This window comes from Equus asinus, chromosome 14 (genome assembly GCF_041296235.1).
Source record: "Equus asinus isolate D_3611 breed Donkey chromosome 14, EquAss-T2T_v2, whole genome shotgun sequence".
NCBI classification, from domain to species: Eukaryota; Metazoa; Chordata; class Mammalia; order Perissodactyla; family Equidae; genus Equus; species Equus asinus.
The window spans coordinates 28,682,349-28,709,228 of record NC_091803.1 but is presented as its reverse complement, the minus strand read 5'-3'; the positions used below and the strand labels follow the sequence as shown (position 1 = coordinate 28,709,228).

Sequence of the window (26,880 nt, the reverse complement as noted above, 5' to 3'; positions counted from 1 at the left end):
TCTTTAAACACCAAATCACACAACTAACTGTGAGAGAGAGATTGTTCTCACATTCACTCCTAGACGTATGTCCACAATTTTTAACTTTTTCTTCCTTCTTCTCTTTTTCCCCCAATCAAGTACCTTTAGGTGAATTTGTAACATGTGTGATGCCACTGTGTAGGGCTTATCTCAGACCACCAAGTAAAGCTTGGACGCATACAGTACAAATGTTAACTGACAAGCTACGGATCTACTTTATGGTCAGATTAATGCTTGGAATGAACTAGAGCAGTATTCCTGAAACTCTCTGGACTCTAATAGTCATGGTACATGGTGGGTCACTCTGACATTATAAGTCCATTGAGGCAGTACCAGATACCAAGGGTTTAGCAATTCTTCTACGTGACATCTACGGCCAGTTTGAAACTGAACAATTCTAAACATACCTCTCCTTCTTCACCAAGTCCCCTTCCATCACCGCCATGCTGGCAGGTCGCTTCCTCTCTAGGGTCCCCGAGTCAGAGTCATTTCCAGTGTGGGACGAGTGATTGGAATTTGGGGTGGCAAGAGGTACAAATGCTTCTGATACGTTAAACTCCACCTCTACCAGAAGAAAAACAAAGAAGTGTAAATGAGACATAGAGCACAGGAGTTGAGAGGGCTTTAAAACACCCCAATGGAATAGGAACCTCACTCTTCAGTCCACAAGTCCTTGCTATTCACAAGTGGAAGCTCCATGCACTCACACCTTAAGAAGGGTTTATCAAACCAGGGGGGGTGAAATAAGAGAGCTAGAAATAGGGGAGGGGATATGATTCACAATACAAGTTACACAACTCCTCTGTTTTATTTTTTGTAAGAAAAAAAATCATGGGATACAGAAGATGACACGAAGCAAGGATTACTTATTTGGATCATAAAAGAAGAGAAATATTTACAGTTTAATATAAATTAGAAATAAAAGGCCATATCAACTCCACACTGCCTACGGCAGTTTTTGCAAAACTCATTTTCTCAAAAGAAATCTGGGGCAGAATGCCAATATTCATTCACCTGTCACACATTTATTGTGCAACCTTCCCGAGGGAGGAGTGATTCTTGAAGGCAGGAAGACCAGGGCAAAGTAAACATGAGCACGCCCTGGCATCATGGAGCTTACACTCCAGAAGATGTGACAGCAGGGCTGCTCTGGGTGAAGGAAGGCTAGGAGGTCCAGACGCCCCACATTTGCCTGATCACTACTCCCAAAGGAGAGCGTGGGAACCTCTGAGGATCCAGGACTGCAACATAGTTTGAAAATCTCATCCCCTGTAGGATGAAATCCTAATTCTCAGACCTTCACAAACTGGCCCCAATCAACCTTTTCTACTTTCTCTTCCATCTTTGCACAAATCCAACTATCTGCCTAGGGAAACAAAAAGCTTTCTTCCAAGCAGAAAACTCCAGCCTATTCAATGTCATCTCTTCTATAAAGCAATCCCTAGGTCTTTGTGCCCAATATGTGAGTTTGTCAAATCGCTCTCCATCCACCTATCTTTCTAATGTGCTGTGAATTACAATTTCTCCTTTTATGTGGCTTCCTTCTCCAGTGGCCGGAATTCCTCCAGGGAAGACTGCATGTCTTGCCAGCAAACATATGGCACCTACTGGGTATTCAGTATACACTGGCTGAATGAATGGCTCTTGTTTTAATTGAAACAAAGTGAAATACAAAATAATGTGGTTACTGTTATGTCAAAATATGAATGCAAATAAACAGCCTGGAAAGAACCATGAAAAAGCGAAAGGGATTACTCATGTATGTTCTTCTTTAAAAAGAGTTTTTATACTATTATCATGTTGCTTTGGCAGTCAATGAAACTGAAAAGATAACCACCTTCAGGGAAGAACCAGTCGGCATGCTGAATGATGGGTTCAATTACTGCAACCACGTGGACGGATGTGGCGGCTGCCATGTCAGCTAGCGTTCTGGAAAGGAAATTCACAGAGTTAAAATACTTCCCTTAGGCAGACTCCAATTTCAGAGGTTGTGCCAGGGCAATTCAGTTATTTTTAAAGGATAAACTATTTAAGTATAAATGCAAAAATTAGATCCACAAGGCCCTGACCTATGAGTATGGTAGTGATCACTCAGGGAAAAAATTCACCCTGACTTGCTGTCACTCCTTGGTGTGCACTGTGATAACCACTACAGTGTGAGGGCTAAGCCAGTGAACAGTGGTAGGTCAAAATGCTGCTTTTCAGTTGGTTTGGAACAGGGTTGCTTTTCACACTGGGACAGTATTGCCTATGGTAGTTATCGTCTAAGATCCAAGATCAGCACAAACCAACTTTGCCTATCACATAACTAACAGTATGCCTTGTTTCAGTGTGCTGCTTCTTACCTCACAAAACCTGAGCCTCCACATTTACACGTATTATTAAGACTATCATCTATATGCACTGGTCCCAAGATGCACGTTCAGAAGTTGAAAGTGTCTGAATGCCAGGGCTCAAGAGGAAGAAAATAAGGAAGAATCTCTCTCCCTGCCCTCAAGGAGCTCATATTCCAGTTCAGAGTCAGAACCCCACCAAAGCTAACAAGCTCCAAAGGCCTGACATTCATTGAGCACCTACCAGGCTTCAGTGTTTTACATTCTTCACTGCATTTACTTTTTTGCAAAATGGGGGCTGTTACGAGGCCTATTTTTATAAATGAGGACACTGAATTCCCAAGAAGCTGGATCCCAGGTCTGACTGCCCCAAACCTATTGCATCTCTCTTATTAATCACTCTGACTTCTCTTCCCACCAGGAGGAACATTCTCACCACAATTTCCAATCAAGTAAAAGTTCTAGCTCCTTTTAAACTCCAGCTTAAAAGGTAAGCACTGCCTGCAAATCACCCTCCCCACTCTTTCTTATTTCCCTTCTGCCCTCTGGGTTCTGCTCATTCTCTTGCCTTAGAACCCTGTTGGACTGGAGAGGACTGTCTGCCCACGTTCTTTGCCAATCTTTCTTTTTGAGGAGATACTGTTTGTCTATTGATTCCCAAGACCTTTTTATATATTCTGGATATTTTTGGAAGAATTCCTTTAGTTTGTGAATTGTCATTTGTAAAAGGTGCTTTCTGACATATAGAAGTTTCTAGCTGTTATAGAGCCAAATCTATCAATTTTTGTTTGTTTCTTGCACTGCTTTTATGTTTAGCAAATTCTTCTTTACCCCAAAAGCTAATAAATATTTACTTGCCATGACTATGGCGTTACTTTTTATACTCAACTCTTTAGTCTACTTGGAATTTATTTGCTATAAGATATGAGATATGTGGTTAACCTTGTATATTTACTTATCTTTAATTTTGCTTTATGATATTGGATCTTTGTAAATAATCTTATAAATACTTTCTGAAACAAGACTGGGCATGCGTGAGTGAATGAATGAATGAAAGGTAGAAAGAAAGACCTTGATTCAAAAGGTCACTGCACTTTTTAACGGAAACTTGAACTGCTCAGGATTTTACGAAGCTGACCAGCAGTCATAGGAGGCAGGGAAGGGTGGTGAAGGTTAAGGACACAGACTCTGTAGCCAGTACCTGGCCTCCACCACTTCCCTGCTGTGCAACCTTAAGCAAATTACTTGTCCCCTCCAAGCCTCAGTGACCTCATCTGTAAAAATGAGGACAATTGTACCTACTTCAAAAGGTTATTTGTGAGGCTTACATGAGATAATCATAATGCCTCCAACAGAGTAAAGATTTATGTTAGCGATTTCCCAGAGCTTTCTAGCTGACCTCCCTGATCCTTCTCCTCTACTCAAGCTACATTTCTCAATGCCAATCAATTATCTTTCTAAATGCAATTTGATCAAGTCATTCTTTGGCTTAGAGATCTTGATGCCCCGACCCCCTCATGACCAATAAAATAAATTCAAAACAGCTCAACAAGATACACGAGGACTTTCACAAGCTGGCTCTGCCACCCAGTCGCAGCCTCATGGCCCCTGTGCTCAAGTTACATAAGATCATGCGACACACCTTGTTCATGCCTGCAATGCCTTTGCTCGTTCAGGTCCCATCTGTAAGCAACTGTTCATTCATGCAGGTACAGCTCGAGTGCCATTTTTTGTGCAGAGCTTTCCTTGAACTTCGCAGCTTGAATCATGTTCCTTCAGCAAGTTTTGCTGCCATCATACTTTATGTCTGTGACATCATACACACATACAGATGTGTGCAGAGCTTATCATTGTACCAGAGCTCTTCATCTGCCCAACTGCCCAAGAGCGGGGCCCTTCGAGGGCTGGAACAATGTCTCATACACCTTTGTGTGACCAGCCTCTTTGACAGGACCCAGCTCACAGCAATGTTCTGAGAATGTTGGCTAAATGGGAAGATCAACTTCAGAACACTCTGAAGTTCATCCTACGCTAGAATGTGTATCTTGAGTTATATTTTTATTCTTTCCATCAAGTGGAAAGAAAAATTTAAAATAATATGATATAGGGAAAGATTACTTACCCTTCATTTTTGGCCCATAACAGGTTGGGGCCTAACACAATTGCAATGTTGCTCGGAGTCATTTTATTAATGTCGCTGGTCTGAGCAAGCTTTGCAAGGAACTTGATTAAATACCTATGAAACAAAAGAGAAAGTGGAAAAGCATCTACTGTGAAAGATGTGCAGGAATAGCATCTTCCTGCCCAGGTGCTCAGTCCCAGATTGCTCAGGCGCTAACTGCAGAGTGTGACTAAATCAGAATCTCGCTCAGGCTAAGCATTTTACAAATTTCTTGTGTTCTTTGATTCAGAGAACAGACTAGTTTAGAGCTTGGAAGAGGAAAATAGCTCAAATGTTAACCTCAATGATTCAGCCTCTATTTGCTGCATATTTCTAATGCATCTCTCCTTTAAGCCCTATCTATCTACCCCAAAATAAATGACAATGTGATTAACAGTGAACTCAATATATTTTGAATACAAACATAACAAAAACAAATAGAAGCATAGGTATAATTGGTTAAAGGAAACTATATTTGAAAATGCTTTTTAATTATAAAAATATCCAATTTATTATATAGACATAGCCTCTTATATATAATAAAAGCAAAAAATTATTAAGAATCCAACTATCTATCAATAGGAGGCTGATTAAATAAATTATACACAACATATCCATACAGTGGAGTACTATGCAGCCATAAAAAATTATTATGTACTGAAATGGAAAAATCTCCAAGACGTATATTAAGCGAAGAAGGTAAGGAAGAGAATGATGTATACAATATATACTACCATTTGGTTTAAAATAAATAAAATGGAAGGTGTGAGAGAAAAAAAATGTACATACATATGTATTTACGTACACATGTTATGTATTTGCTTATACATACATTAACTCTTACTGAGACAATACATAAGCAACTAAAAACATTGGTTGTGTCTCAGGAGAGGACCTAGGTGGCCTGGGGGATGGGAACAGGAGACAGGTTTTTTTTTTGCTGAGGAAGATTCACCCTGAGCTAACATCTGTTACCAATCTTCCTCTATTTTGTATGTGGGTTGCTGCCATAGCATGGCCACTGACAAGTGGTGTAGGTCTGTGCCTGGGAACCAAACCCAGAGCATGCTGAATTTAACCACTAGGCCATTGGGCCAGCCGCCAGGAGACAAACTTTTTAACTGTACACCTTTTGGATTTTGAACCATGAGACTATACATTCTATTCAAAAAACAATTAGTAAAAATTATAAAGAGTAAAATAAACAAAATAAAGGCCAAATCCCAAAGTACTAAGAACCATAATTCAGTTCCACCATAAGACATTGACCAGTTTGAGTACTGCAATTCTAAGATGGGTGTGTTAAATAAATCAATGAGGGATATTATAAATATTAATGCACTCATAAGGCAAGGTGGAAACAACATATTAAAAGGGAATATTTAGCTTAGCTTAGTGATCAAGCCTAAGACTGAATTTAAAGGTCAGGTAACATACTAAACCTTCACCAGTAAAGTATTTATCATTTTGGACCAAGTCCTCTTACAAAATTTTCTTTGGTTTTAAATGATTTTATTACCTTTTACCCTTCTCTCTATGCTTCTTCAAAGTTATGCTTTAAGTTAAAGACAAAACAGAAGTTAAATTCCAGAAATAAGTGCATGGTAAATTTTCTTAGAGACATGGTTATTTCATAAAGGAATATATAATGTCCATTTCTTGGAATTTTATAGTAGGATGATCTACATTATATTTCAGATAAATTATGTAGCATATATGAAAGATATTACAAAAACTACAACTATTAATTAATTTTTGCCTTCTACATACTGGAGTTTAGACTCCAAATCCAACACACAGTCAACTAAACTTTCCACAACAATTTTTTTTCTAATAGCTGCAGTGGTAAAATGATCAGGCAATTCACCTAATAGTGCCAGACATGATGCTGGTGCCTCAGATGCATCCTAGTAATATACATCAAATTGCATTCCCAGAAACCCCAAGTTCCTCCTCTCCAAATCATATTTTAATGTGCCAAGTATGGCTAAATTAAACGGCCTCTCTACTGGGGATTAAACCTTTCTTCACTCCAGAGACACTGCCACTTGGTGGCTTAATTTGCAGATTACCAATCATACATACCTAAAGTTAACAAAATTTTGTGGTGGCAACTTCTGACATATTCTCCATAAATCTTGTAGTTTTTTATCTTGATCCTGCACACTGAGAAAAAAATTTTATTCATATTACATAAACACATATGAGGAATACCTGTGTTAATGCGCCACATTAACAGTGATGCCTCCACTGATGAAGAAAGCACAGTTGGAAAACAGTACCGATCTTGAAAATAAACAGATCTGGAGTCAAATACCAACTAAATACATAACTCTGAGCAGTTAGCTAACCTCACCGAGACTCAATCTCCTGATGCAAAATTGGGGATAAGAATGTTGATTCTGCCAAGTGACTGTGAGGTTTCCAGTGGCATCACCATGCAAAACCACCTAGACCAATGCTCGGCACGTAGAGGACAAGACAGCACTGAAACTTCTATCTAGAAAATGTGTGTATTCACATACAGCTTCTTGGGGCCCAGATCTCTTGTCCTAACTGAGGCCCAGCCACAGATGAGCTGGCATTGCTCCAGTCACCCAGACCCCCAGGTCTTTTCCAGCTCTCAATACTGCTCAAAGGATCCAGACAAGAAGCCCATTTCTGCTGTGAAGCAATTACAGGAGCTCCCTGCTATACAGTTTCAATGTGCAAACTTTCATTGACATATAAAATGGCCAGACCAGAGCCTGCAGAGCAGAATCAACTCTGCATACCAGTAGGAGAGAGCATTAGAAATTGCTTATACAATATCCTTTCGGACTTAAAACATCCTCCCTGACTGAACCAATCTGGAGAGTTAAGAATAGAGGTTAAACACAATTATACTTTAGAAGCCAGTCGATGTGCCACCAGGATAGGATGGTGGTCTGTGCTGACATTTCTCAAGTATCAAATTAATATACCAAAAGACAGATATCTTTCTTTCTTTTTTTAAAATTTCTTCCCCTGCCCGAAGCCCCAGAACCTAGTTGTATATTCTAGTTGTAAGTCCTTCTAGTTCTTCTGTGTGAGCCACCACCACAACATGGCTGCTGACAGAGGAGTGGTGTGGTTCTGTGGCCAGGAACTGAACCCAGGCCGCTGAAGCAGCGCATGCTGAACTATCACCACTAGGCCATCAGGGCTGGCTTGACAGATGTCTTCTTTTAAAAGTTTACTTACTCGTAGGGACGGGTTTGGGAGTCTCAGAACAGAGAGAGGAGTCAAGGTTTAGTAAGAATGAACGTTACTCAGTAAAAGAAATCTCAGAAATCTCCCCAACCTGACAGTGATTGCTGAGTCCCAGTTATTCAGTCCCACAGACACAGAGACGTACAGCAAGCTGGGTCCCATGTTGGTCCCAAGAATACAACCTCATCTAAGGATTTACTCTGACTTTAAAATTCTCACCATCTACCACGGACAAAGTCTCTCATTCCACAGCTACAGAGAAAAGTTCGAATGCAAATGCCTGGTTAAAGTGACAAGGGATGGACTAACATCCCACTGAAGTATAACTGATCAGCGCAAACGGCTTATTTCTTTCTTTCTTTTTTTTTTTTTAAAGATTTTTTTCTTTTTCCTTTTTCTCCCAAAGCCCCCCCAGTATATAGTTGTGTATTGTTAGCTGTGGGTCCTTCTAGTTGTGGCATGTGGCACGCTGCCTCAGCATGGCCTAATGAGTGGTGCCATGTCCGTGCCCAGAATTCGAACCAGTGAAACCCTGGGCTGCCGAAGCGGAGCGCACAAACTTAACCACTCGGCCACAGGGCCGGCCCCACAAACTGCTTATTTCTAATCATGGTCCATTTGATGGGAATGGGTAACAGTGTCTGACGATGGTGAAAGGAGATGGGAGGGGAGGGAAGATTTGTTCCTCTTCCCTTCAGGGTGAGGAATTAGGCACCTCCTGGAGGAAGCAAGTCAGAACCTGAGGGAGGTTAACAAGGAAGCAGGGTGGCGGGCCAGGGAGTAGCCTCCAGGACTTTGTAAATATGGCTGCTCTGCCTAAACCAACTCTTCCTAGACAGACAGAAGCTGAGGATGGAGGGGGAGGCCCGAACAACAGGAACACAGGCTGTGGGTGAGATGGGTCTGGGGCTGAATTCCAGCTCTGCCAATCACTTGCTACTGCCTTGGCCCTGGTCCTTCCCAAGCCTCAGTTTCCTCATCTGTAAAAGGAGGATGAGAACCACACCTGCCTTTGTGTCATTAACTATGGGTTAGCAGAGGTGATGGGTATGAGGATTAGTACAGGACACCGTGCACAGTAAATGCTCAATAAGTGTTGACTATTGTTACTAACAACGTCAACATTGTACTATTGCACAGCTGAGTTTCCATGCAGCTCAACAGGCACACTGTCACTGGCTGCTGTGACACCTGTCCCCAGTGACAGGGCTTTATTTAATAGAAAAGGGATTTTGTTTTTTTTTTAAAGATTTTATTTTATTTTTTTTCCTTTTTCTTCCCAAAGACCCCCAGTACATAGTTGTATATTCTTCGTTGTGGGTCCTTCCAGCTGTGGCACGTGGGATGCCGCCTCAGCGTGGTTTGATGACCAGTGCCATGTCCGCGCCCAGGATTTGAACCAACGAAACACTGGGCCGCCTGCAGCAGAGCACGCGAACTTAACCACTCGGCCACGGGGCCAGCCCCAGAAAAGGGATTTTTGATCAGCCAATCCATTAAAGTCCACAGCATTCCATAAAAATTCACAATAATATATATGAAGACGTACAATGCACCACTATTTGTCTTCATCCACATAAATCACACAAATTTAAGCCAATGTATAAGTGGTGACCTTCTTACACTAGTAATTATGATACTCAATATTTTCATCCTAAACTTAAGAACAGGGGCACATATTATTTTAAAAATAGGCTATTTGAAAGTTATTTTATGGTCCCTGAGAGTACAGTGATTTACAAATGGGACACAATATTACATCATTCCCTTTAACTTCTAAAACTCAGTGTTCTTTAAACTTACCTTGCAACTTGTGTCCATTCTTCATATAGATGAAAAGTCATCAAAGGTTCAGGCAGTTCCCGTAAATAGGACTTTAAAGCACCTGAAATTATTAACATTCTCTTTGAGTCTGAAAAGTGGTGAGGTTGGGAATCTCGGGGACATATTATTTTGCAAAGAGAAATGACCTCAGTTATAATGTTCCAAGATATACAGAACAAATCATGATTTGGTACTAGAGGTTAGAGAATGAAATGCTCAAAAAACAATTTCGGTCCCTTGGAAAATATATTGAGAGCAACAGAAAATAAAATGAGCTTCAAAGCCATCTCCTTAATAGACATCATTTCTCCAGGCAGATCTAGATTTTGGGGGTGAAAGAAGGGAAGAAAACACAAGCATGTCTCCAAATATTTGGATTATATGCTACCTTCACCTTTACTTAATCATCAGGAAAACAAAAAACAAAAAGCAGAACTAGAACATATGTGTGTGTGTGTGTGTGTGTATAAACTGTTTATATGCATAGTTTTTCAGCTTTCTTTGACATTTCAGTTCTGTCACTTAAACCTAGAAGGAGACCATTTCACTTAAACCTACAATTAAAAGTGGATTTTGAACTGATGGTCTGTCTGAGATAGGACTTGCCCGCCACCTTGAGGGCGACTCCTCAGAGCTCACCTGCAACAGCATGGGGGTCTGAGTAGAACTCATCCAGGTGAGAAGTAGAACAGTCCAAAGCAGCTTTCAGTTTCTTTAACTTGGAGGCCCCAGCCCCAATTCGGAAAAGGCCCTAAAGACAATGAAAAGCCATCAGCATCAAGTTCAAGGTGTGAGCCTTACACTGAGCAGGAGTAAAACTCTGATGGAAGAGCCCTCCTTCCCACCCCCCAACTCCAGCGCCCCCCAGCTGAGAGAGGGGTAACACTGCCTGCCTTGCAGGGCTGTCAGGGGGAGGGAAGAGGACCCAGCATGTTCCCGGGGGCACAGCAGCAGGCAGAGAGGAGTCCATTTGTAATCAATGCCAGCTCTGGCCCTGCTCCACTGCTAAACTACCTGTGCCTATCAGAAATCTATTTAAATGCAATAGTTTCTACTTCTCCAAGGTTGATTGCTATAGATTTTCTAAATTTAGGAATATTTTTAAAAAGCTGACATTTCAAGAAAACTTATTAGACTAGGCTGCTAGTCACATTACTGCCCTAAATGTCACTTAGAGAAGGGGAGAGAAATACATGAAGGGTGAACCAAGACAGGCAGGACGATGAAGACATTGGCCCAGGAGTTCGAAGACTTGAATTTTAAGACATTAATCTAGGCAGGTTTCGCCACCTCCGCAGTAGTGACATTTGGGCCAGATAAGTCTTGGTGGTGGTGGCCGGCCTGGGCATTGTGAGATGTTCAGCAGCATCCCTGCTTTCTATCTGCTAGATGACAGTAGCAACTCCTCCCCCACCCCAAGTCATGTCAAGCAGCAGTGTCACCAGACCTTGCCAAATGTCTCGTGAGGGGGACAACATGGGCCCGGGATGACAAGTACTGATTGAGGCTATCAGAGGTTGGGGTCACATCATAGGGAAAGAGGGCTAGTGACTGGAAGCAAACACAAGGTGGGCTTTTGGGGTATTTCTTGACGTGGGTACTGATTCCACGGTGGGTTCAGTTTGGGAAAACTTCTCAAACGGTTCCCTTGTGATAGGTAAAATTTTCTGCATGTACGTTTCACTTCAATAAAAAGTTTTAAAAAGGAAAACACAGACTTGCCTTTTGATTCTGGCTCTGCCCCAGGGTGAACTCCTTGCCTGCTGGTTTCCTCATCTCTACAAGAGGAGTAATGAGACCTGCCCTGCTTGGTTCACGGGGTATGTAAATGTCCTCCCTAAACTGCACAGCGCTACACAAAACTAAGATCCTGGCAAAAAAAACCCTAAAGCTCACGGAAGCTCTGGTCCATTAGTCTGTCATGAAATTAATTTTCACAAATCACAACCAGAGTCTAAAATGAAACAATCAAATGGGACAAAAAGAAGTCAGAATGTCCTGCAGGCAGAAAGGCAAATATGGCTCTGTGAAAGCTCTGTTTCATTTCCAACACCCCCACCAGGTATAATGAACAGGGTCTCGATTTTACATGTGGGCCACAGCGAATAAAGCTTGAAAGCCACTGGTCTACAAAGTCTCGACAGTGGCTGTGTGACAGAGATGGGGTGCTCTGGGCACGGAGACGTGGCCTGCAGGCCCACGTGGCCCCTCACCTCCTCCTTCATGCCCGTCTCCAGGAGCAGCAGGACACAGGCTTCAATGGGCAGTGCGATCTCACGCCCGCTCCGCTTCAGGTGTTCTTCCAAAGGGGTCCCGAAGGCTGGCTTTTCCGCCCACTTCTCTAGAGAGCAGCACACCATTCAGTAAGACACTTGACGACCTCACAGTGTCAGCAAGTTATTCACTGCCCAAACTAACAAAGGGGATATTTTGTAGGAGGCCGGTAGTTGAGGCTTTGGGAAAAGGGGAAACACCTGTTCTTTTTGCAGTTGGTATTGACCATTTTCTAGAGCACAGAAGGTATGACAGGCTAGGAGGCTACTCATGGAACAGAAGCCCTGAACGTGCCTACATAAGACCTAACACGAGTTGCTGAGGAGAAGTCATGATGGCGCTCCTGCACCTGCACCCTGCCCACATTAACACGGGCAGGTGGGCCGCCTTGTGCAAAAACCAAGGATTCATCTGAGCACATGGTTTTCACTGACAAGATATTTATTCTAGCCTTGCAGAGCATCAACAGTCTTCTATCTAGAGGACTCCTTCAATGTGAAGAAGGAAATAATTCCTTAAAATTTTAAACATGAGACAAGAGTTGTCATACAAGACAGGAATGGCCCACGTGAACTCATATTAGACACAACACCTCCAGGACGTGCAGTGCTCCCGAATGCCATATCCCCAAATAGGTTCATAAAGTTCTGAGTAGGAAAGAACGCAGTATCTGCAGCCCCAAAGCAGCTTAGCTGAAGGCTGAGCTGACGGCAGGAAAGGAATCTTTTCTATTATTTGCAAGTCATATGCTCTGTTTCATTCCACAAAAGATGTGAGACAGCTTAGCAGGAATACCTACAATAAAGCAGTAAGATGGAAACGACAGTTTAGCAAGTGGAGGTGATGAACCCGGATATGCAGTATCTGGTTGGGCTCGGCATGCCTGGGGAGCTGCAGAGGTCCAGCGCTGTCAGAGAAGCACAGGAACAAAGGGGGAAAGCCCGCTGGGGAAAAGTGCGCCGCTGAGGAACACTGAGTTCTTTCCAGGACAGGAAGGGCTAGCATCTTTCCCAGCAGCGCTGATGGACATTTGTCCTTCAGCCACGTGGCTATTGGAATCTGGGATTCGAAGCAGGCGATGCTCCTCTAGTGACTCCTCTCACACTCTCGCTACGTAAGCGCAGGGGCAGGGCCCACCACGTGGTCCACACAGGGGGAAGGAAGAAAGCGGAAGCCCACAGACCCAGAGACCAGAGCGCCTGTGAAAAGTGAAAAATTGACAGAAAGGGCAAGTTGGGGAGAGGCTGAGGAAGGGTGCGAGGTTAAGGGAGGCGGTGGACAAAATCAAAGAGCAGACCACTCTCAGAACTGTCAGGAGTGCCCCTTGTCTCTGGTCCCACCCTGGCCAGGGTAACTCCTAAGAGAAAATGCATCCCACGGGGGCCTGGCCCTTCTCAGAAGACAGAGCTCTGGTATAGTCCCCTCAGAGGCCAGATCTTACCTTGAACACTTTGTCCCTTTTATCTAAAGCAATGATTCTTGACATGGGCAGAAAATGGCCCCCTGACCCTTTCCCTGGGGAAACACATCAGAATCACCCAGAGTTGTGCAAATCACACCCGCCATGACCTCCACCATATGCTTGACCCTGAGATACTGAGAGGCATGCATCCTCCAAACTCCTGCTGGAACTTTCTAGTAAACACTGAACAGCGTGCCCACCCCTCACCTTGGTGCAATGTTGGCAGAGGGTGGATGTGAGCACCACTGACCTAGAGACAACTCCTAGGAGAGACAAACTCCACCGAAGGTGCTGGCCTCTCACACAACAGGCCTTTTAGGGGCCAGGCCCTGGAGCAGACACACAAATTTCATAGAGACTCCCCACCCTCCGAATGAGAGCAGTCGAATTGGGAACAAAATACAGGACAGACATGTGAACATACAACAGTCATGAACAAGACAAGGCATGTTTGCTAAGTCATGGCAGAAAATGGTATAGACGAGGGTCACAAACACAATTGACTACAGGGGCAGGACAGGCACCACAGGCGCTGAATCAGGCCGGGGAGTGCGCAGTCTGCTGAAAGGCAGCAGTTGCTCCTGGGTGCCAGACCAATGTTGCCATGTGGGAAAGCAGATCCACTGTCACCAGGCTTTCTGAATTTATAAGAGAAGCCAGAAATCAGGATTATTACGTGAAAGCATCTGGGTTTTAAATGATGGCAACTTGTTTAAAAATAATTTTTTTTAGTAAGAGATATGGCTGTTTGCGACTTCTAGTGTAGACCATAAATGCTAGAGCAATTCAGCAGACAAGTGTTCACTGTTGGCTTCAGTTCTCAGAGAAGGCTTCTCAAAGGAGGGGAGCTTAGAAGACAGACAGGAACTAAATAGATGGAGAAGACTTGGGCTGAGAAAAGACCAGGGCATTCACATTTTATCCCACAGCTCATGCACAAGGCAATGAGGACATGAGCAGAGTGGGACAGTGGGCACGGAGAGGAAGGCACAGCACAGGGAAAATGGACAGAATCCAGTGAAAGGAAGGCCAAGAGGCCTCAAAGAGTTCAAACCTGGATTGTTTGCAGATGGTGGAATGAAGGAGGCCAGGTGGGAGGAAAGACTGGCTAGTGTCGGGGCAGAATCTGTTTGCTGTCTGAGATATGCTGAGTTGAAGGTGACGGCCAGTCTTCAAAGGGAACTGATGCTTAGGAGGCCGTGAGGATGAAGATGAAGGTAAGAGCTGAGGCTGTCAAAATGAGGGGATTTCTAGGAAAAAAGAGATGTGAGAGGGAGGAAGAGAGAGAAGAAGAGAGCAGCAAAGACAGGACCTCAGAAAAGAATGACTCCTGTGGAGGGGACAGAAATGGAGAAAATACAGCCCTAACAACGAAAGAAAACAATCAGGTGAAATGAAGGAAAAATTTTATCAAAGAAACAACGGCTCAGGCTGTGTCGAATGCCAGGCCCCACAATGGAATGGTCATTGGTCCTCTGGGAACTACAATGTTTGTAGAGTTTTTTTAATAGCAGAGTGACTGGGAGAAGAAACCAGACTGTAAAGTGTTAACGGTTGGGAAAGTGGGAAGAAAAGGGAAGTGGCAGGTGGAAATAAGTCCTTCAAACAGCCTCCCAGAAAAATGAAGGAGACTGAGATGACATGGGACAGCAGGTGGAGGACAGGTAGGTAGGTAGCTAGGAAAGTGAGGTCAGGTGACTGTGAGTGTGACATCAGGGTGTGCAGGGGCATGGTGGTCAGTGGATTTCAGTTTCTTCTTTTCTATCATAAGGACACTCTAAGTCTTTCTGAAAACAGAGAAGAAGAAAAAGGAAGAGGAAGACAGGACTCAGATGAGACGTCGACAGGAGGACGGGCAGAGGGGGAGCGGGTGGAAGTCCAAGGCTGAGGTGAGCGCGGCAAGCGGAGAGCAAGGAAAGGCGGATCACCTTTCCTGCACCGCCTGCTCCCCCGACCCGTGCCCATGCCAGCTCTCCTTCTTCCATCCTCAACCTCTTCCCTGCCTGATTCCTGGGCCCCCTGACTTTCTGACATACTCCTCTAGGGAAAACAGCTTGGGAAAAAAAATAGAATGGGAGGTTTTTGTTTTTTTTTTTTAAAAAAGACTGCTAAAGAAATCTTCTCTTTTGTGTTCCTATTAGTCAACGCTTCCAGACGTTAGCCCTGCACAGGCTAAGATGATGATGTTGACTGTTTTGTCCTGTGCGGGGCCTTGCACACAGCAGGTATCCTATAAACCATGTTCTTGGCGCTCTGAACTTGTCCAGCAAGACAGGTTGCCCCGTGCCAGGCAGAATGTTCGCCAGTGGCTTCATTCCTTTTTACCATGACGCAAGCTCATCATCCACGAACTAGGAAATTGGATCACTTAGGAAAAGCAAGGGCAGCTCGTCCTATGAAGAATTTCAGAGCAGATCAGACACATTGACTCAAGATTGCTGATGATGTGGCTATGCAGTGGGTCAAGATATAGAATTTTCTAATTCCATGATCCAAAATCTTTCAGGCACAGAGCCAGAACCTATTGGGACCTCTTGAAATTTAGGGGTGAAGAAGAGGCATTCTTGAGATGGTTAGTGTGTGTGCATATCCACAACACACACATTCCACCACACACTTGCTCGCTCTCTTTCACAATCACAGAGTCATCACACTTGGCACCTGGCTTGATGCTCTTTCAGCTCAAGGCCAATGGTTTCAGAAGGGGAACCTAAGCTCCAAATGTGGGACCTATACCACTAGGTCCAAAGAAGACAGGGCAAGTTCTGTCCCAACAATGTGTGCTGATCTCTGCTGGTAAACACTCTGACGGCAAATCAGAGAGAATTAGAATCAAAAGCTTTAATGTCCAATTAAAATGAAACATCAGGGGAAGTTCAGTGCACTCATAACTTGTGGGTAAAATCTGCACTATGCTTGAGTAAGTGGGCCAAATATGAGTGCTGATGAGGACTAGAGTCTGTGTAAAGACAAGGAAGAGGTCTGAAAGAAGTGGTTGTGCTCTTATGATTCAATCACATGGATTAAGTGCCTGATGATGGGGTACCAAGTCCGGCTTCTAAAATTTCATTTGGGGCCGGCCCGGTGGCGCAGCGGTTAAGTTCGCACGTTCCGCTTCTCAGCGGTCCGGGGTTCGCCGGTTCGGATCCTGGGTGCGGACATGGCACTGCTTGGCACGCCATGCTGTGGTAGGCGTCCCACATAGAAAATAGAGGAAGATGGGCACGGATGTTAGCTCAGGGCCAGGCTTCCTCAGCAAAAAGGAGGAGGACTGGCAATAGTTAGCTCAGGGCTAATCTTCCTCAAAAAATAAGTAAATAAATAAATTAAATTAAATAAAATTTGGAAGGTCCAAATACTTTCTCTAGAATGCATGCCCTTGGAGTCACAGGGCCAGAATTAAGCTCTATGGAACAGATACCTGATGTGGAAAAGGATAATTAGAGGCTAGAATTTTGCCAGCCTATTTAGAAGACAGAAAAACATATGGGCACTCCCCCAAAGAGTACAGCTTTCTCTTCAACTGAAGATTTCAAAAGAACTGCAAACGTTCCATTAGTATGTTAATTTGAGTTTGGAAGAAATTAGAGAATGCAGCAAGGAAAGATGAAATTATGCTGGGAAATATGCCCTCCTCGGCAGAGCGGCTTCATCCAAAGGAAATGCATGCAAAGGAGCCAGGGTGAAGAAGAACAGAGGCAGAGGTGGCAGAGGCGAGAAGGAGGCATCAGCCAGCACGCAGGTTACATTACCTTGATGGGCTCGCATTTCGGGAAGGGCCTTTTCTAAGACTGCTAATGCTTTTCTATGGTAATCTGCTTGGGCTTCTAATAACTGAGAACAGACCCACATTCAAAAACAAAAGTAACGTTAGCATTGGATGGATACACACACAATGGCTGAGCAAAACCAAAAATGAAATCTTTTGCAAAAAAGCTAAAATGACTCAGTTTTTACAATGCTTCCACATTTTGTCAGGGCACGGTGCTTACCGTAACAAAGAATTTGCCATACTCTCCTTCTTTGGCCATAAAGTTGTACATATCTGCTGCAAGCTGATCCTGGGCAAGTACAAGAGAAGCTATGTCATTGAAGAAAAAAGAGGTGAAAGAAAATGGCACCTGAGAACTAATCTCCATAAGCTCTGAGAGCAAAATGTGATGGAAACAGCCACAGACAAAATATCCACCAATTGGCTGGTACAACCATACAGTGGGATGACAAAAAAGATAAGGAAGCTTATTACAGATTGACATGGAAAGATCTCCAAGGTACATTGTTAACATACTGTGTTAAGAAGTGAAGTATGGAGCACTATTTACTGTATGTCACTATCTGGGTACAAAAAAGGAGAGGAAATCTTTTTATCACCGTATTTGTATAAAAATATCTCTGAAGAAACAGCGAGAAATTAATAACAGTGGTTACCTGTTATTACCCTGTCGGGAGCAGTGGAAATTAGGCATAAGGAAGACAAGGGTGGAAGAAAGACTTTACTGTACATTGTTTTGATATTTGAACTAACGTAAGAGAATAACTTACATAAAAATTAAATAATTTTTAAAAAGTGATAGATTAGGCAATTGAGTATATATAGTTCCAATTTTCATATATATATGAATATATACACATACACTTAGAATTTCATAGATCTATTTTTATTTATTGATTTGTTTTTTTGTGAGGAAGATTCACTCTTGAGCTAACATCTGTTGCCAATCTTCCTCTTTTTGCTTGAGGAAGATTAGCTCTGAGCTCACATCTGTGCCAAACTTCCTCTATTTTGTATTTGGGCCGTCACCACAGCATGGCTGATGAGAGGTGTAGGTCTGCGCCCAGGATCCAAACCCACAAACCCGGGCCACCAAAGAAGAGTGCACAAACTTAACCACTAGGCCACGGGGCCAGCCCCCAAAAGACCTGTTTCTTTTCTAGCTCAAATAACACTGGCAATAAACATCTATCTTCTTAGATAGACGCATAGAAACTGAGATCACTTAACCATCTAATTTGGAATTATTTTATTAGACAAAAAGTTTTATTTCTCTCAAATTACAAATCAACTGTTCTTGCAACATTTAAAAAGTAATCCTGGGGCGGATCTGGTGGTGCAGTGGTTAAGCTCATGTGCTCCGCCTCAGCGGCCCAGGGTTCGCCAGTTTTCATCCTGGGCATGAACCTATGCACTGCTTATCAAGCCATGCTGTGGCAGGCATCCCACATATAAAATAGCAGACAATAGGCACGATGTTAGCTCAGGGTCAATCTTCCTCAGCAGAAAGAGGAGGACTGGCAGCAGATGTTAGCTCAGGACTAATCTTCCTCAAAAGAAAATTAAATAAATAAATAAATAATAATCCTTTCCTTCTCTATGGAAATATCATGACCATTTATTATATATATTCAATCTTGAAATATAAGAGCATTCATTCTAGAAAGCCTATACTACTTCACAGACCTATTTTTGTGCCTATTGTGCAGTTTTAATTGCTGCAACTTTATAATATGTCTTGCTATATTTTTTCTCCCTTTTTTCACCTATTCTTTATTTTAAGTAAGTTTGGACGTTTTTGTCAAGTTTCAACAAATATCCTACTTCAATTTTTTATAAGACTGTTTTATTCTGATTATAAGGTAATGTAGAGTCTTGGAAAATAAAGAAAGAAGGGAGCAGAAAACAAAAACCACCTCTAATAGCATTCAGGGTATTCTGATAGAAATTACAGGAAACATTAAATAATTTGCAATATTTGACCTTTCATCCATCATGTGCAAAAACCAAAAGATTGATGGAAGTACATATTTATTAGGAAATTCTCATACCTTGCACTGTTCTACTTTATTTCCAGCTTCATCCATCTCTTCCTTTAGGGTATCTATTTTTGATGGAAGTCCCTGAAAGTTGGTTCCTGAAGATTTGTGAGCCTGGTTCCACCTGCAAAACACAGGGGTAGCCAGTATCTGAGAACTAACTGTACAGACTCAACCTCAGGTTGAAGGACCTAATGGACACAGACTCTTTTCCCAAAACTGACTCTACCTGGGATGGGTATCAGTCCCTAGGATGCCAGCTTCTCTGGAGTTTATCCTTTAGGAATGGAAGCAGGCAAAAAGAAACATTAGCTTCCCACCATGACAGGACTCTCACAGTACTGGGAGTGGCTGTCTGCTCTGAGCAGAACCTACCACATCTTGTCTCACACAAGCCCCACTGCTGGAAATCAATCTGTGAAACCCCTTTCCTGTAGTGTCCAGTCATGGCCTCCTTGCCACGAAAACCCCTTTGCTCTCCTGCTTTGACCTGGAATGTTCCCTGTGCCACTGAGAGTCAGTTCCTGCTCTTGAGGATCCCTTGTGGCTCCTCCTTCTACCATCCTGATGCGTGATTACTTTCAGCAGGTAAAATCCAGAACTTCAATCTTGTAGCCAGCAACTGACAGCTATGACAGCACTTTAAAAATTAAAAACACTTGTAAGAATATTCTAAAGACAGTATCTGTAACAAACCTGAAACATAATGTGGAATATTTACGTTCCTCTTACAGTAAGTCAAAAGGACTGAAAGGAAAAAGAATCATACTGTAGCGAGAACAGGGAGGTGCATGGGGGGTAATATCTAAAACAATTTCCATTTGGTTTTCAATTGTGTTTTGACCTTCTCTTTGAATATGGACATGCCCGCTATTGTGGAAAGTTCTAACATTTGAAACACAGATATTATACAGATGCAACATGAAAACCCATGTTGCTAACTTGTCAACTTCCCAGATGCTGCCCCGCCCCTAGAGCACTATGCTCCGCCCTCTTCCACATTCCTGATGTGACGCACTCCTCCAGAGCCAGGCTTCAGCAACCTGCTGAAGCAAAACTCGCGATGCTATGCAGTGGACGGAGCATGGACTTTGGAGTCTGACATGCTCAATTTGAAGCTTAGTTCTACCTTCACTAGCTGTGTGAACCTTGGGCCATGACTTAAACTCTGCACCTCAGAGGCCTCATTTGTAAAACTAAGATAACAAACACCATCTGACTTGCAGAATGGTTGTAAGGAGCAAAGGAGAGAAAAATATACATGTATGTGTGTGTGTGTGCACATACAGTCTGACATATAACCAATCCCCAGTTAACGTTAGCTAGTATCATTTCCCTCTAGGGAAAAGCCATAGGAATAAGTAAAAGTAAAGAAGAAATATTCAATTGTTTCAGATTCTCCAATACCTACTTTGATAGTTAAGTGAACAAGACTATGCATGCAGGATCAAGAATCTGTTGAAATCTCCGACGGGATATGTGTGTTGCAGATGCAAAACTCCTGGCAGGTAAGCATCTATAATACTGCTCAACCAACTCCAGTGAGGGAGTATTCACAGGCTTGTTTAATTAACCATTAGAACATTCTTCCTTATCTTGAACAAAACTCTACCTCAGGACCACTGCCTGGTCCTGGCCCACAGGATTCTAATCTCACGTGTACACATGACAAGGAGATGGTGGACTTTGCAGTCAGCATCCTAACTCTGCCATTTATTATCTCTAAGGCATGAAGCAAGTCATAAGAGACACTATATGTAGGTTCCTCCCTTTTCTGTAAAACAAGTGTCTCTCAAAAGTAGGGGATGTTATATAACCTGCTAACCCATTCCCTCTCAAACTCTCATTGAGGGTCCTCTGCATTTAGTATCCAGCATAGAGTCTGATGCACAGTTAGCACTCAATCCATATTTGTTGAAAGCATGAATGAGCAAATGAATAAGGATTGGTGGGAGAATCAAATGAGCTGACTTATTATGTACATAGCTCAACACCTGGCGTGTGGCAAATGTCCAGTACATGGTAGTAATTATCATTTTACCACATGTTAATTGCAGGACATACCTTTATCCCCTCAACACTTCTTAAATCAGGACATGTCTTTTGTGTGTGTGTGTGTGAGGAAGATTGGCCCTGAGCTAACATCTGTTGCCAATCTTCCTCTTTATGCCTGAGAAAGGCTGTCCCTGGTGCGAACATCTGTGCCAATCTTCCTCTATTTTGCATGTGGGACACCACCACAGCATGGCTGATGAATGGTGTATAGGTCTGTGCCCGGGATCCAAACCTGCGAACCCTGGGCTGCCGAAGCGGAGCATGTGAACTTAACCACAAAGCGACCAGGCTGGCCACAGGACATGTCTTAACAATTGATTTGTACATTTAATGAAGTGGTATTTCTTTTTTTCCCCCAAAAGAACAGGTATTAAATCAGAGGTGCATCTGATACTCAACCGCATCTTAGAAACAAGGAAGTGCAGCATTGTCACAGGTTTTCTAAATCTGTGATAAAAGCATTTGACATGTAGAAACTCAGAAAATGATAGCTGTATCTCCATATACTTGTCAAAGAGAAATAACCCTATCTACTTCACAAGACTGCAGCAAAGCCACCTGTTTTTGTAAATAAAGTTTTATTTGAACACAGCCGTGCTCATTCATTTATGGATGGTCCAGGGCTATTTTTATGCTACAACAGCACAGTTGAGTAATTGCAACAGGGACCATTTGGTTTGCAAAGCTGAAAATATTTACTCTCTGGCCCTTTACAGAAAAAATTGGTCAACCGCGTGATAAAGTATGAGAAAGGACTAGGCCAAGGGTGGCTGTCTCCCTATTCCCAGCTCTCATTGATCTGAGGAGAAAGCCATAAACATCACAGACACAAACGCCCTCAAGGTGAGAGCTGAGGCTGGGGCCCTGCCAAGAGGCACTATGGGCTGGTTATCTGACATCAACCCGCTGGTCAACAGCCCTCTGGCATGGTTACTTGGTCTTACTTAGTTCCTCCCTTTGGAGCAAAGCATTTCTTGACTGTGAAGGGTAATCATAAATTCACAGGGTTTTGACATAGTGGGACCCTCAGGAGCTGCTGAGATCACTGATCTATTTATTCCTGCACTTCACTATGCCAACAACAACTCCTAGAACTGTCTGCCACCATCTTTTCTCCCCTTAAAACACTTATTTAGGTTTCTTTTTCTTTTTTTTTCCTTTCACTGTTGGTTCCCTAAGAACAGGATGTTCTAAGATCATTCCCACTGCTGTGCTTGGGCGAATGGGGCCTAAAAATATGTGTAGCGGGCTGTGACTTGGTCTATGGGTCAAGTGTATGAATCTGTGACGACTTCTATTTTGTCCCCTCAATGGTCTTTCTCTCATCCATGTTGGGGATGGGGATGGTTGCTAGAAATGTGACATAACACTGCAATATTGATTATTTTTACAGTTTTACCTTACCTGGCTCTGACCGAATCCCAGTCTAACACCAATTTAGCAAGCTGTTTTCTCTGTTTTTGGATGTTGGGAATCTCCACCTAGAAAGAAGAACACATCACATAACAAATGGGATGAGCTTTGGGATTTTGAGCTTAACATTTGAAAGTACAATATTTGTTTGCAATTTTTTTCTCTTTGGCAGAGGATTGTGTATCCTCAATTTACTCCCCTTATTTCCAAAAAGAAGTGTACGTCAAAGCCACTGATTATCGTTAAAATTAGACACAAGCAAACCCTTCACCACCCAGCCTGAACCAGTCTTGGCTCTTCCACCCTGGAGTGACAGCACCCACCTCTGCTATGCCGTACAGAGGGTCCACAATCTCTTTCTCAATGAAAACTTCATGCTGAGAGAGCTCTAGAGCCAGCTGGTTCTCAGTATCTCCACACGTCTCCAGCATCTTCCTTTAAAAACAAGACGCCCCAACAACAAGCAGGTGTTCATTAAATCAGGCACTTGATCGCCATGTTCCACCTTGTGTGTGTGTGGGTGATGTGTGTAAACAGTGAGGGCACAACTCCCTCAAGGATTAGGTTTTCAGGGCAAGTGAAAATCAAGTGTTCTCAAAAGCACCCTGAAAGTCTCTACAATCACACGTAAAGTTCATTACGTATGGTTTCATGTCTGCTAGCGGGTCCAACCCAGGCAGGGTTTCCTCCAGAGTTAACACAAGTGCTGCTTTCCTACTGGGCAGAGGAGACAGTGGGCTAACACTTAAGGGCTGTATTACATGAAACTTGTGTTTCCTTTTGATTTTCTGTGAGCATAGAGTTGATGTCCCACAGAATACATTCGCAAAGGACGCAGTTGTTCTGTCTGTGTGCCTCCCTCTCTTCTTTCTTTCTCGCCCCTCCCCCTCTAGCTCTCTCTGGGGCTCTTTTGAAATTAGACGTGTGTGGCACTGGCATGAGGTGGCCATGGGGCTGTAGTTAAGACATGATCTCTAGTGTCCAGCTGCCTGAGTGTGAATACAGGCTTTGCTATTTACAGCTCTCTGGTCTTGGGCAATTTACTACCCTCTATGATTGTGAACTTCCTCATCTATAAATGGGATACCAGTATCACCTACCTCCCAGGTTGTTTTGAATATTGAATGAGTAATTACACGGAAAGCATGTAGGACAGTGCTAGCACAGAGCAACACTCTGCCAATAAGGGTGTTGAAGATGACGGTATGACAAAATATAAACATGGAAACACATCCCGGCTGGAGGAACAAGAATGCCAGCATGGAGGTATGTGCCACCCTCCTCTCAGGGCCAGTGCCCCCAAGTATGGGAGCATAGACAGGACAAAGGAAGGGGAAAGAGTGGGAGGAAGCCACTATTCTTCAAAGAACAAAGGGAGAATCGTAGGACATACATCATGGCAGACCCCAGGAAATGGGCTGAAAAGTCCAAAGATCATGCCCAGCTGGGAAGCAGGGCCTACATTACCACAGGAGAAAGCAGACAGGATTAAAGGACACTGGCCTCCTGGAGAAGCAGATAGAAAGAAGGGTAAACCTCCCTACTTATAATGAAAACAGCTTTATTATTAGATTTTCAAACTGTTTATATAATACATGTCCATTGTAAAAAAAAAAATCCAAATAATTCAGAAAACACACTATTTTGAGACAATACCACTGACGTTATGATGACTACCCTTCAAGGAAGGGACTCTTAAGGACTCGGAGTGACTAGTTAGAGTTTATAAATCTGCGTCAATACCTGGAACAGGGCAGGAACTGAGTTCTTTATACCCAAGCTGAGGGGATAGATATTGACCCTATCAACTGCTTTCGTTAGGAGCCCCTCGTATCATCCATCCTTGCTCCTCCTAAAAGGAAGATTCTCCAGCACCCCAGTGGCCTCAGCCCCACTTCCTCCATGGAGCCCGGGCCATTCTCCTTGTAGATGAGCCAGTGCCATCATCTCAGGGCCCCTCTGGTCACACATGGGCCATGGACACCGCCCAGCCATCTACCTCCACTGAGCCCCAGGACACCTGCTCTCTTTCTGAAAGCGGCCAACTCTTACCCTAGGAGGGAGTCTTCCAGCTGAGTTGATGCTTCTTGCATGTTCTGAGCCAGAGCTGTCAGAGGGAGTTTTTTCTGGAAGGCAGAAGACAGCGTGTTTTTTTATGATTATTGATACCCACTCTCAAATTACCAGCTTCGGATCATCACTCATTGATTTCTCCTCCAGGCAGACTGCACAGGTAAGCGACAGCCTGTGTGGAGTCAGGTGCTGGTCTCAAAGGTATGAGTTGTGGGACTTAATCTCTGTGTCAGTTTCCTCATGCCTGGAATATAGGGATGCTAACAGTGTAGGTGTCCTAGAGCTGTCTGTTGCCTGATGGAGATACCCAATGTCAAGTACCAAGCATGTGGTAAGTACTCAGTAAATGTTAGCTGTTATTGTTGTTGTTGCTGTTACTATTGTTATTAATTAGTCAAATGCATACTATGCCCCAGGCACTGGGGACATGACACAGACATCGCTCTCTGATTATCACAACAAATAAAAGCACTAAGGTGCCCAGTTTCAAAAACTTTTACTGGAATACTATTCCTAAACTGGCTCTTAATTTGGTGTAATCATAAAGATTTAGTTTTAGTTACATATCTAAAAATATCTGGGTAAACATTCAAAAAAGTGTTTTTAAGGTTTTTAAGCACAAAGCCATTCATCTTCCTATCAGAGATTAGTTTTTCAGTTGGAAATGACCATAAAGAACATCTCAGGGGCTGGCCCCGTGGCCAAGCGGTTAAGTTCACGCGCTCCGCTGCAGGCGGCCCAGTGTTTCATTGGTTCGAATCCTGGGCGTGGACATGGCACTGCTCATCAAACCACGCTGAGGCAGCGTCCCACATGCCACTAGAAGGACTCACAATGAAAAATATACAACTATGTACTGGGGGGCTTTGGGGAGAAAAAGGAAAAAAATTTAAAAATCTTTAAAAAAAAAAAAGAACATCTCAGTAATGTTCTGATTGTGTAGTCAAGGAACCTGAAGCCTGGCCAGGGACCCCGGGGAGGCAGCAGAGACAGACTCAGACCCGGTGGCCGGAGCCCAGGTCCGTGTCTTTCCACCACCAGCTGACGGCTTATCTCAGAATCTGGGTAGGAGAGGCCTGGTTAGTAACAAGTGGGCTGGTTACAATCCCATCATCTGCTAACAATGCTCTCAATGCTACAGCACCCCAGGTGATTCTGTCTTCCCACTAGAAAGGGAACTCACGTTGCAGACACAGGGTCCCTTTGGCTGCAGCCTTGTGCTTTGACCTCGGGCATGTCACCTCCCTCTCCTGCTTCCAAAGGGCTCCATCTGACACACTTACACGCCTGTTTGCTTGTACTATATAGACAATCTCTGGAAGGCTATCACGGAACTGCTAACATGGCAGTCCTGGAGAGGAGAACGGGGAGCCTGGGGCACAGGGCTGGGAGAGACCTCACTTTATGTTCTTTGTATATTCTGGATTTTGACTACGGAAATGTATGGCCTATTCAAAACAGTACACTGAAATTGAAAAATAAATAACAAATATATTCACCTATCCCTCCTACCCACAAGTTATCCTCAAATAAATAAACAACAGGCTTTATTTACCTGCCCGTAGGAGACATTCCCACTTCCACATTCTAGATTCTGAAGATCTGAGAAAACGAGCTTTGACTGTTACAGAGGATAATTCACAGTTTGGTTATGCTGCCTTTCTGAGGGAATTTAAATCTAGAATAAATGCAATAATCAAAGGATATACGTTATGTGCAACCCTGGAACTCTGTGGGTCTATGGGAAAAAAATCATGGAGAGAGAAGTCTATTTTAACAAGTATCACCCAAGCTCCCAGCTGTAAAGGGCTTGTGGTTTCCATGCCCTGACCCCAAAGCCACAACAATCCTGTTTTCTGATGCATGTAACTAAGACATTCTGCTTATTTAACATGGGAGCTTATTACTGAAGACGCTGTCTACTGATATCAAACACTTCCACGGAGACAGCTGAGCACTTCCTAGGCATGAACAGCTTTTTAATCACCAGGGATTCATTTAAAAGGCTCTAAAGTCTTAATTTATAAAACGCATATTGAGGCAGCCCTGATGGCCTAGTAGTTTAAGGTCTGTGCGCTCTGCTTCGGTAGCCCAGGTTTGGTTCCTGGGCGTGTAACCACACCACTCATCTGTCAGTAGCCATGCTGTGGTGGCAGCTCACATAGAAGAACTAGAAGGACTTACAACTAGAATATACAACTATGTACTGGGGCTTTGGGGAG

General features: G+C 43.3%; 1 protein-coding gene across 2 annotated transcripts in view; it reads right to left on the bottom strand.

Annotated features, from left to right (window-relative positions):
- ARHGAP17 (Rho GTPase activating protein 17) overlaps positions 1 to 26,880 on the bottom strand; it is an 87,616-nt gene that overhangs the window by 17,741 nt on the left and 42,995 nt on the right. For both annotated transcript variants that reach the window (XM_070484664.1, XM_044746872.2), the window contains exons 4-16: positions 24,638 to 24,711; positions 22,909 to 23,020; positions 22,577 to 22,653; positions 19,130 to 19,241; positions 17,299 to 17,367; positions 17,059 to 17,140; positions 11,784 to 11,911; positions 10,210 to 10,321; positions 9,550 to 9,631; positions 6,601 to 6,681; positions 4,477 to 4,590; positions 1,859 to 1,950; positions 429 to 585 (exon numbers count right to left, since the gene is read on the bottom strand). In XM_070484664.1, coding sequence (XP_070340765.1) covers positions 429 to 585; positions 1,859 to 1,950; positions 4,477 to 4,590; positions 6,601 to 6,681; positions 9,550 to 9,631; positions 10,210 to 10,321; positions 11,784 to 11,911; positions 17,059 to 17,140; positions 17,299 to 17,367; positions 19,130 to 19,241; positions 22,577 to 22,653; positions 22,909 to 23,020; positions 24,638 to 24,711 — 1,292 coding nt within the window. The remainder of the gene's footprint in view (positions 1 to 428; positions 586 to 1,858; positions 1,951 to 4,476; positions 4,591 to 6,600; positions 6,682 to 9,549; positions 9,632 to 10,209; positions 10,322 to 11,783; positions 11,912 to 17,058; positions 17,141 to 17,298; positions 17,368 to 19,129; positions 19,242 to 22,576; positions 22,654 to 22,908; positions 23,021 to 24,637; positions 24,712 to 26,880) is intronic.